At 42.3% G+C, this 12509-nt stretch overlaps 1 protein-coding gene across 1 annotated transcript in view; it reads right to left on the minus strand.

The window, feature by feature from the left end:
• dnajc17 (DnaJ (Hsp40) homolog, subfamily C, member 17) overlaps positions 1-12509 on the minus strand; it is a 164537-nt gene that overhangs the window by 92896 nt on the left and 59132 nt on the right. The window contains exon 5 of the mRNA XM_043698256.2: positions 9601-9677. Within this exon, the coding sequence (XP_043554191.1) occupies positions 9601-9677 (77 nt within the window). The remainder of the gene's footprint in view (positions 1-9600; positions 9678-12509) is intronic.

Consider the following 12509-nt stretch of genomic DNA (forward strand, 5'->3'; position numbering starts at 1 on the left):
TCTTTGTTTTACAGACATTTCACAGTATTTAAATTGATAGCCACTACTGATAGCTCACAGAACTAAGAGGCACTTTAAAACTGGTGGCATGGTGGCTCGGTGGTTAGCACCGCTGCCTCGGTTCGATTCCAACTTCAGGCAACTGTCTCTGTGGAGTTTGCATATTCTCCCCTTGTCTGCGTGGGTTTCCTTCGGGTGCTCTGGTTTCCTCCCACGTGCCACAGTCCAAACATGTGCAGGTTAGGCGAATTGGCCATGCTAAATTGCTCATCATGTTCAGGGATGTGTAGGTTAGGTGCATTAGTCAGGGTAAATGTAGAGTAAGAGGGTGAGGGAGTGGGTCTGGGTGGGCTACTCTTTGAAGGGTCGGTGTGGACTTGGGCCAAAGGGCCTGTTTCCACACTGTAGGGATTCAATGAAAACCACATTATTGATTACGATGTGCTTGGGGAACTCCAGACCATAGAGTGTGCGATACACACTTAGTTACACTTTGTGTAGAGCATAGTAAAGCTTTGTAATAGCAACATATGTAAGGCAATGTATTGACTTTCAAAATGTTGCCTGGAACCTGAGCACGGCCAACAGTTGAAGTCAACAGATGTGAAGCTGGAAAAGCACAGCAGGTCAGACAGCACCGATAGATGGACGGACGCAGATAGGGGGTTATTGTGATTGGTCAGTGGGAGGGGTTGAAGTGGATAGGTGAGCAGAAAGATTGTCAGGTTAGAACAGGTCAGGGAGGAGAGGAAGAGGGAGAGGGCTGAACAATGGATAAGGCTGGGGCGGAGAGATTTTGAAGCTGGTGAATTCAATACTGGAGGCCATTGGGCTATAAACTCCTCAGGCAAAATATCAGGTGCGATTCCTCCAGTTTCCACTTGGACTCACTCTGTCAGTTGAGGTCGCTGAGGGTGGACATGTCGCTGGGGGAGTGGGAAGGGGAACTAAAATGGATGATAACCGGAAGGTCAGGTTGGTTAATGCGTGCAGAGCGCAGACGCTCTGCGAAATGGTCCCAGAGTTTGCATTTGGTCTCTCCAATACAGAGGAGACCACATCGGGGTTGAAGGATGCATTAGAGGAGGTTGGATGAAATGCAGGTGAATCTCTGTTGGATCTGGAAGTATTATTTAGGGCCTTGGATGGAGGTGAATTGGGAGGTGTCGGGGCAGGTGTTGCACCTCTTGCGATGGCAGGGAAAGGTGCCGGGTGTGGTGAAGACATTGGTGGGGACTATAGAGTTGACGAGGAAGTCGTGGAGTGAATGGTCCTTGCGGAAAGTGGACATGGGTGGGGAAGGAAATATTATTTTGGTGGTAGAGTCTGACTATAGGTGACAGAAATGTCGGAGGATGATGCGTTGAGTTCGGAGTTTGGCGAGGTACTACATAAGGACTGAGGGGACTCTATCCTTATTGTTGTTGGGGTGAGGGAGTTTGAAGGCAGAAGTGTGGGAGATGGAGGAGATGCAGTTGAGGGCATCCTTAATTACTGAGGAGGGAAAACTACACTCCCTAAAATAGGAGAATATCTGGGATGCCCTGAAATGGATTGCCTCATCCAGTGAGCAGATGCTGCAGAGGTAGAGGAATTCAGAGTATGGCATAGCATTTTTGCAGCAGGGTGGTGCGAGGAGGTGTAGTTGAGGCAGTTGTGGGAGTCAGTGGGTTTGAAATGGACATCAGTAATGAATCCCTTTCCAGAGATAGAGATGGAGAGGTCCAAAAGGGGAGGGAGGTGATAGAAATGGTCCAGGTCAATTTGAGGGTGGGGTGGAAGTTGTTGGCAAAGTTGATGAATTGCTCAAGCACTTCACAGGCGCACAAGGCAGCACTGATGCAGTCATCAATGTAGTAGAGGAAGAGTTGAGGGATGATGCCTGTGTAGTTGCGGCAGAGGGATTGTTTCACAAATCCTACAAAGAGGCCTGCACAGCTCCGGTTTGTAGAAAGTGGGAAAAATCAAAAGAAGAATTGTTGAGAATGAGGAGCGGTTCTGCCAAGTGAATAAGAATGTTAGTGGAAGAAAACTAGTTGGGCCTATGGGAAAGGAAGTGGAGGGATTTTAGGCCCTCTGTGTGGAGGATGCAGTTGCAAAAGGCCTGTACAACCATGGTAAAGGTGAGATGTTGGTGAACAGGGAATTGACAGTTTTCGAAGAGGTAGAAGATATGGGTTGTGTCACGAACGTAGGTAGGGAGTTCCTGACCAAAAAGAGAAAGCTTGGAGTCAAGGTAGGAGGACGTGAGCTCGATGGGGCAGGAGCAGGCAGAGGCAATGGGTCAACCAGGCAGTCAGGTTTATGGCTTTTGGGTAGGAGATAGTTCCCCAACCCCACATTGACCATTTCTATCAGGTTGGAGGCTGTAGATCGGCGGTCTCCCAAAGTCATGAGGTTGTTGATGGTCTGGGAGATGATGTTTTGGTGATGAGAGTAAGGTCATGATCGAGGGGACGTTAGGAGGAGGGGTCAGAGTTGACGTCTGGCTTCAGTGATGTAGAGCAGTTTGCAATACTACTACCGCACTTCCCTTTATTGGCGGGTTTAATAGTGAGGTTGTGTTTGGAGAGAAGGGTGCAGTTGGCTGCATGCTCCATTGGGGAGAGGTTGGAGTAAAATATCCAAGCGATTGATGTTGTGGGGACAGTTTGAGTTGAAGATGTTGAGGGAGGGTGGGACACCAGGAGGGTGTGTCCAGGAGGAAGGGGTTTGCTGGACGCAGGAGATGGGGCCATTAGAGGGGAGGTTGGATTCCTGTTCAACCAAACGTTAACAAACTGTCCATCGGAAGAAAAAGGGTTGCTTTTCAATCCAGGAAATACTGGAAATGAGAAGGTACAGTGCTGTTTAGCCACTTCCTATTTGTCTGGTGCGAAGTCAGATAAAGATGGCTTGCGCAACACGCAAAACCCCACATAGGAACAACAGAGTAGGATGAGGGTTCAACAATATTAGTTCTGACAAAAATCATAGCCATTTTAGACAAACTCTTTAAAAGACTGTGTGAGAGGATAACCATTAGTTCATCCATCCAGAGAGTCTATTGTTCTCCTTAATCCAGAATAGTACGTAACATTTTCATGACCGATTCCAAAGTTTTTCTCTGTTCCTGGGAGTCTATTCCCTGTACTGATCATTTTGTGAGAAAGGGTCCCTGCCTTACATTTGTGTTTGACAGATTTGATGTCCCCTTGTTCTACTCTCACTATTTCGTTTGAAGTAATTATCTGGAACATACCTTTAACAAAACATTTAACCTACATAATCATTTCTAGTACTTCACTGTAATTAATTTTGATTAATTCAAGTGTACATCCAACTAATGATCAGTTCATCCCACGGGGTTTCAATTCACCCAAGTCTGTTCTGTTGTATTTAATTGAATACCTTTTGAACATCTACTCATATTAACTTGGCTACCATCAATATTTGCTGTTACTTTATTCAAACATTCAATAAAATTAGTCAAACGTGATTTGGTTTCATAAATCTCATGCTGGCTTTCATTTATAAGCCCATAAATTTCCCACAGGCAATTAACTTTGCTCTCAATACTAACATTTGACTTGTCTTTGCTGGATTTTGCACGCTCTCCTTTTTAGGGACATGGGTGTAACATCTGTAATCCTGGTATTCTCGCACTAAGGAGATTTTGAAGCTCACAATTTACACCCACAATTTCCCTAGCAAACTACAATGCATTCTATAATGACCAAATGATTTTACTGCTTTCAGCATTGCCAATGTACCTCTTCATCTGTTTCAAATCCCATCTCTTTTTGTTTTCCTTTTTAAATGTATTTTTGGCAGCATTCTCTCCTCTGGTGCCAACAGTTACTAAGCACACATTTAGGAGCTTTCCCATGCCTGCAGTCCAAGAAATTGTTGTTTTTGATCTTTAATAGGCCAAACCCTTCCTCGTGACTACTTGTTTAATATTTTATATAGAGTCAAACAGCACGGAAACAGACCCTTCGGTGCAACCAGTCTATGCCAAACATAATCCCAAACTAAACTAGTCCCACCTGCCTGCTCCTGGCCCATATATTTCCAAACCTTTCCTATTCATGTACTAACTAAAATATCTTTTAAACGTTGAAATTATACCCACATCCACCACTTCCTAATGTCTTTTTAAAATCTCTCTCCTCTCACCTAAAAAAAGAATGCCCCCCTACTCTTGAAATCCCACATCCTAGGGAAAAGACAGCTGCCACTATCTCTATCTATACCCATCAATACTTTATAAACTTCTATAAAGTTACCTCTCAACCAGTGGGAAAAGTCCCAGCCTTTCTTTATAACTCAAAACTTCCATATCCGGCACTATTCTGTTTAAAAGATTTGGGGCTACCTTTCACATTACCTGTTAACTTAGTCTGATACACTGTCTAACTCAAGTGTTTGCTCTGCATTTTTGTAATCAGCTTGGCTCTTTACTGTAATGGATTATGATCCTTATTACACACCCCCTTTATCTACTTTATGTGAAACGCTTTATGTTTCATGTTTCATCATTGAAAGTGATCTTTTGGGAAGTGTCTCCAATCAGAATGGACCATATTTCTTTTTAACTCACTGAAATTAGCTCTCTTGTAGTTAAGCATTTTCACATTGATTTCTCAAGAATTCTTCCGCATTTCTTTCAAACTAAAATTGAGGATAATTGAAGACCTGCATTGTTATGAATTATTTCACTCATTGTTCCTGATGTTTGAGTAAGGGAACTGTAGGCCTAAGTTACAAGTGTAAGCCAATTATCCCCAGTTTTTGTGTTTAACCACTGTAATACATATGGATGAAACATGATTCAAAACATCAGCTTCTTGTATGAGCAGCTCGATATGTAAAGGGATCTCATGCAAGGTCCAATTCAGCTCTAACGCCAGTATAACAAAAACAATCTGGTAGGAATGCAGACAATTCTATCCTTCTCTAAAAGGCAATTACATTTTTCTTTCTTGGGTATATGTTTCAGCTGCTGACTGACTTGAAGAAGTCAAGGTGAAGTTCCAAGACCCCACGTTGAGACACTGTTGCAGTTGGGCTATGCACTTTCAGCATTGTCTGTTACTGCTACAGAACTAGCAACTTCATTCTGATTTTAATTGTTTTTAAACAACCAGCCTGTCTGCTGGATTTTGCTAAAGTAAACCACATGGTGACAGGTATTCTCTGTCCAAAGTCCTCACCCTTGAAGTTTACCTACCCTTCAACTTTGTTTATGAACACTCTACAATACCAAGAAGTATTTCACTGACACAGATTAAACATGTTAAGAAGTCCTCATATCAGACCAACTGGTAATCTTCTCAACATCATTCAGATGAATAAGGAGCAAATGTAGACCATTCAAGTCCTGCCATTCCATAAACTCACAGTTAATCTGTTTTTCTTTCAAATTCCACATTCCCATCTATATGAAAAGTTTAACACATGATCATTTGATGGTTTTTTTTTAGATTACATTACATTACATTACAGTGTGGAAACAGGCCCTTCGGCCCAACAAGTCCACACCGACCCGCCGAAGCGCAACCCACCCATACCCCTACATTTACCCCTTACCTAACACTACGGGCAATTTAGCATGGCCAATTCACCTTACCTGCACGTTTTTGGACTGTGGGAGGAAACCGGAGCACCCGGAGGAAACCCATGCAGACACGGGGAGAACGTGCAAACTCCACACAGTCAGTCGCCTGAGGCGGGAATTGAACGGTGAGGCAGCAGTGCTAATCACTGTACCACCGTGCCGTTCTGGGCCTATACTTACGGGGTATTGAAAGATGACTGGGGGATTCGATTGAAATTTTTAAAGAAGTGGGCGGCACGGTGGCTAGCACTGCTGCCTCACAGCGCCAGAGACCCGGGTTCAATTCCTGCCTCAGGCGACTGACTGTGTGGAGTTTGCACATTCTCCCCGTATCTGCGTGGGTTTCCTCTGGGTGCTCCGGTTGCCTCCCACAGTCCAAAAATGTGCAGGTTAGGTGAATTGGCCATGCCAAATTGCCCATAGTGTTAGGGACAGGGACAAATATAGGGGAATGGTTCTGGGCGGACTGCGCTTTGGCGGGTCGGTGTGGACTTGTTGGGCCGAAGGGCCTGTTTCCACACTAAGTAATCTAATCTATATCTGATAACCTTTAATTTATCTTCCTGACAATATTGCATCTACAAAGGCAGAATGTTCTAATATCACACAACCCTCAAAGAATTTTCTCTCACTTCTGTACTGAAAGGGCAACTTCTAATTTTACAATTGTGCCCCCAGAGTTCTGTGCTCTGCCACAAGAGAGAACATTGCTTCCACATCTACCTTGTCAAGACTGTTCAGGAACTTGTTCACTTCAATCAAGGCACCCCTCACTCAATTCGCAGTGAAAACTCGCCCAGCATGTTCAATCTTTCCTTGGCAGAGAACTCACATGTCCAGGTGTTAATCTAGCAAACCTCCTCTGAACAGCCTTCAAATCATTTACATCATTCCTTAAATAAAGGAGACCAAAGCTGCACTCACTATTGGAATTGTGGTCTCATCAATGTCCTGAACAACTGAAACATAACATTCTTGCCAAAATAATACCCAATGTTCAGCACCTTTTGAGGGATCTCCCACACTCAGTAGTGTTGCAATCCCTAGAACAATTCCCATGACATTGTAATCAATGCCAATAACAGGACTAAAAGGAGGTCCTAATTATTAAGGGAATCAAGATGATAGAGATAAAGCAGGAAAGTGGAGTTAAGCATTGTCAGGTCAGCCACAATCTCATTAAACAGCAGAGCAGACAATGGACTATTTGACTTGTTCCTAATCCGACACCTTACAATACCTTATCCAAGTTTCCATTCTTCACACAGAGAATAGGGGAGCTGGCATTGGCAAGTTATTCAATGGTAGAAGAGTTAATAATGTAACCCAACCAGAGTCTGTCCACAGCTTTTGCTCCTGTGTGTACACTTGCCAGTGGGGGTCCTTTGATATCAAATTAGAATCCAGTAGTGTTCTTCCACTGATATCCCAATGCCTTAATGCAAATGGAACCAAAGCTCTACTTATTAGCACAGAATTCCTACAGTGTGGAAGCAGGCCATCCGGCCTATTGGGCCAACACCGCCCCGCTGAACAGCATCCTATCCAGACCCAACCCCTATCCTATCCCTGTAACCTTGCATTTTCCATGGCTAATCCACCTAACCTACACATTTGGGCTGTGGGAGGAAACCGGAGCACCCAGAGGAAACCCATGCAGACATGGGGAGAATGTGCAAACTCCGAGGCTGGAATCAAACTCCGGTCTCTCGCGCTGTGTGGCAGCAGTGCTAACCACTGAATCACCATACTGATGCCAGAATTTGGCAAGTTCTGTGTCAAAATCCAACAGCATAGACTAGTTTGGGCCAAAGTGCCTGTCTCCGTGCTGTAGGACTCTACCCTCACCTCAGAGAGGTACCACATATGAAATAGAAGCAGGAGTTGATCTACTCCACCTTTCATGGTTGATTTGATTGCGGCCTCAACACCCTATGCCTGCCTGTCTACGCTATCCTTTGACTCCCTTGTTAGTCAAGAATCCATCTACCTCTGCCTTAAGTATTCAATGACCATCCACCTCCACCACACTCTCAGGAAAAATGGCTCTCCTCACTTCTGAAGGGACACGGGGCCTTGAAACATTCTCTCTGCTTTCTCTACACTGATCCTGACAGACCTGCTGAGTTTCTCTGACAACTTCTGTTTTTGTTTCGACTTTCCAAAATCCACAGCTCTTTGTTTTATTTTCATTCTCCTCACTGCCATCTTAAATGGGAGACCTCTTATTTTTAAACTATGCCCCTATTCTAGCCTCCCTCATAAGGGGAAACATCCTTTTAGCACCTGCCCTGTCAACTCTCCACAGGATGTAAGATGTTTCGGAAAGATTACTATTTATTTTTCTAAACTCCAATTGACACAGGCCAAACAAAGTCCATTTTTTTCTCATTAGGTAAGTATCCTCACAAGGACAAAAACAGAAATTGATAGAAAAGCTTAGCAGGTCTAGCAGCATCTAAGGAGAGAATTCAGAGTTAATGTTTTGGGTCCAATGACTTTTCCTCAGAGCTAGATCATAAGGATCTTCACAGGTATCCTCATCCCTTCCACGTAAAACAAGTATCAGTTGGGTGAACACATTCTGAACTGCTTCTAACATATTCATATCTTTTACAAAGAAAGATCAAAACACCAGACATGGTCTCAACACTACTCTGTACAGCGCTTGCACTAAATGACAATTGGTTTTCTACTCATCGGCTGAACTGGTATACATTTTGTTTTGAGAGCCAAGTGTAAGGACACCCATATCTCTCTGTACCAGAGTATTCTGCAGCTATCTCTCCATTAAAATAAAACGCTGCTTTTATTTTCTTCCTTGCATAGTGGACAAGTTCATATCTTACAACATAATATTTAATGTGCCAAATATTTGCACAGTTAATTAACCTATCCATATTTCTTTGTAGACTCCATATATCCTTTGAAGAATGTATTTGTGTACCTATTTTTATATCATCAGCAAAGTGAGCAACTATAAATATGGTCAAGTTATTGATACAGATTATAAATAGTTGAGGTCCCAAACGATCCCCGTGGTACTATCATTTCTTGCCAATTACCTATTTAGGCCTATTCCCTGGATTCCTACTAGCTAGAGGCAATAAAGAAACCCTGTTGTGGATTTCTATCTCATTTACTCATTTCCCCTCATCAATGATCCTAAACCTTTCTTGTCTCCATCACATTCAACATCTTAACTGACCTTGTTTTGACCTAATGCCAATTCAACCTCACCATTGAGACTCCATAATACACTTCACCTGCACTTCAATATCATCCAATAACATCACTGTAGCTACAGCTTAATGATATTCCTCATCATCCTTATCCCCATTATCACCCCAGCTAATTTACTGCACAATGATCCTGCTATCGTCCTACATCACGAACTTCACAGAAATCTCAATCATCATTGTATTTCAATATCTGATCTTATACTTCACACTACCACTAAATAAATCCAACCAGGACCTAGAGTCTTATTTCACTCTTTAAAGTTAGACCTGTTCACTGACTGTATTCTCTCCACTTAGTCCCTATTACACCATCCCACTCTGCAGTCAAAACCCATGTGGATGAAACTGCAGTAAACATGCATATAGATAAAACAAATACTCAAGTAAAATTCCTGTATTTGAACTTCTCATAACCAGTTTAATTTCTTCTTTAAAAATAACAACTGGGTACTTCACATGTAAACATACTGGCTTTCCTGGAGTTTTAAAGATAGATTGCTTTGTTCTTAGACCAACTGCTGAAAGATTGATCCTCAGATTATCATTGATTATACTAATTTCAATGTAATAGGAATCAGCATCAGTGAACCAAATGTTATCGAACTGCTGTGCTTATATTGTTGTATGATTTCATTGGACAGCAGTCTTTGAGTACCTCGACAAAATGGTTACTTTTGTGCATGAACTTTACCTTTGGCAGAAGCCTAATTCACCTGCATTTAATACTTTACAAAGATCTGAAAGTGATCTTGCACTTACCACTTCATCTAAATTCTTTGCAATCTTAATTTCCTCTTCTTCATTGAGCTGGGCTTCTCTTTCACGGGCCTCTAAGTCTAAAATTGAACAACAGTTTTACCTGTAATTAAGTTCATACATCATAACCTACCAATACCAAAAATTAGGAATTTTTTGCATGTCCCCCATGCTGAGTTTAAACTCTTTACAGACTTCAGTTAATGTTTTGTAGTCCTAGAGATAAAAAATGTTTGTTCCATAAAAAGGAACCTATTCATTGACCCTGCCTATTACTAGCATTAGACATGGTCAACTAGGCACAATTAATTAAAGAGTTGGAAGTGCTGGTGTTAGACTGGGGTATACAAAGTTAAATATCACACAACACCAGGTTATAATACAGCGGGTTTATTTGGAAGCAGTAGCTTTCAAAAATACAACCACCTGATGAAGGAGCAGCGCTTTGAAAGCTTACGCTTCCAAATAAACTTGTTGGACCTGGTGTGTGATTTTTAACTTAATTAATGAGTAAAGCTTTACCCCAACCTTAGAAAATGGCATTGAGAGAGAAGCTTCTCTATCTCTGCACCATAGGTTGAATTTCATTGAGACAGACTGATTATGGAAGTATTTCAAAACATTGGCAGGATTTTATTTTACTTCCATGTGGTTTCAGAGTGAGTATCTATGGCTGCACTGGATAGCATGGAGGTGGCATAGAGGAGCATGAGGCACTCACCAAGGAACAGTCACTTCCAAACTTTCGCCAGAGGCAGAAGGCCCAACTTGAGAGAATAAAGTGTACACGTGAAATTCAATTTCATGGAGATGAATTGGCCAACTTAGGACATATCCCCACTCAAGCCACCTGCCTCTATGGTGCAATATGGTCCATGCGTCCTGTGACCTTTGAACAGGATTATCTCGAAAATTGAAGGAGCAAGGGTTTTTATTGACACACTGAATGTAAAAGTATTTCACACTGGGTTCTAACTAACAATACTCAGGGGAAATTTTGGCTAATTTTTGTCTATTTTAGACTCAAATGTGTTAGCCCTGGCATCAGAAAACTCCAAGTGGCAGTCAGTGAAATTGCTTGCCACACAGAAAGTAAGTACAAAGAGGGGTGCCAAAATGATCAACCATTTAATCTGTGTGGCGGAGTCTGGCAACTCTTAATAGGAACACGGCTGGAATTCAAAGTCAACCAGTATGAGTGAATTGAGTAACCAAATTCAGATCATATCAGTACAGGTTAACGATCAGTTTAGCTTCAACATGTTTTATGATTATCCCACAATAATAATCAGACTGTGGGCAGTTGATAGGAGCCCCTTCAGTTTCAAATTGTCATTCAATAACATTTTATTGATGGCCACAGAAGTCACTGACAATGGGGTGAATGGAACGCGAGTGGCTGCCTGCAATTTTTCCTGTGATTAACAGTCTGCAAAGAGGAAAACAATGTGCTGCTATTGAAGCAAACCCTTTAAATCACCCTAAAGGTAATAACCCCCAATTCAAAAAGCAATCCTTGGTTGGAGAATGAAAAAAATATAGAGGAAACAATACAAATTTCAGCTCATATCAATCAATATCTTGTACCCTGACAGACAGTGAATGAAGGCCATTACAGGTGTCACAGCACATCCAGAAAAGACTATAGGGCAAAGGAGAATAGGACTAAAAATAGTCTTTAGTATTTGTTATGAGTTTCGATGCTCTGTTTGAAGCATCATATTTTTTTTTCTCTGCGAAATACAACATATTTCAAACTTTGGTGCATCTTACCATCTATTCATTGATCACACAGCAATGATCATTCTTCGTGAAAGTGTTGAATATTTGTCATTCTGATTGTGAGGTAGATCATTGAGAGTTTCAAGGGAATACTTGCCCACTTTGTACATCTAATTTCAGAAATGGATAGTCAATAAAACTGATAAGACAAAGGTGTGTCCCTTCTACTCTGCTGTGTCAAGGGCTTCAATGTCAACCACAGGAAAACTTCAAGCATTATTAAGCATTTCGATGTTATAGAGATATGTTATTCAACGTCAACATGGCTTCATCAAGGGGAGGTCATGCCTGACAGATTTGTTAGAATTCTTTGAGGAAATAACGAGCAGGTTAGACCAAGGAGAGCCAATGGAAGTTGTCTACCTGAACTTCAAGTTGGCCTTTGACAAGGTGCCGCACAGGAGGCTACTGAGTGAGAGAAGGGTCCATGGTGTTACAAGCAAGGTGCTAGCATGGATAGATGATTGGCTGCCCGACAGAGAGCAGAGTGGGAATACAGGGCCCTTCTCAGGATGGTTGCCTGTGACAACTGGTGCTCCGCAAGACTCTAAGTTGGGCCCAAGACTTTTCACTTTATACATTAACAATCTAGATGAAGGAACTGAGGATATTCTGACTAAGTTTGCAGATGACACAAAGATAGGTAGGGGGATAGGTAGCATTGAGGTGGCGGGAGGCTGCAAAACAATTTCAGTAGGTGAGGAGAGTGGGCAAACAGTGGCAGATGGAGTACAATATGGCAAAGTGCGAGGTCATGCACTTTGGTAGGAAGAATAGACTATTTTATAAATTGGGAGCAAATTCAGAAATCTGAAATGCAAAGACACTTGGGAGCCCTATTCCAGGATTCTCTCAAGGTAAACTTGCAGGTTGAGTCCGTAGTTAGGAAGGCAAATGCAATATGGCACTTATTTTGAGAGGACGAATATAAAAGCAGGGATGTAGTTCTGAGGCTTTATAAGGCTCTGGTCAGACCACATTTGGCGTATTGTATGCAGTTTGGGCCCCATATCTCAGGAAGGATGTACTGGCCCTGGAGCATGTTCAGAGGAGGTTCATGAGAATGGTTCCAGGAATGAAAAGCTTAACATATGAGGAATGTTTCAGGATTCTGGATCTATACTCGATGG

Source organism: Chiloscyllium plagiosum, unplaced genomic scaffold (assembly GCF_037043375.1).
Source record: "Chiloscyllium plagiosum isolate Xiang-an unplaced genomic scaffold, Cpla_swu_hap1 HiC_scaffold_8, whole genome shotgun sequence".
In the NCBI taxonomy this organism is placed as follows: Eukaryota; Metazoa; Chordata; class Chondrichthyes; order Orectolobiformes; family Hemiscylliidae; genus Chiloscyllium; species Chiloscyllium plagiosum.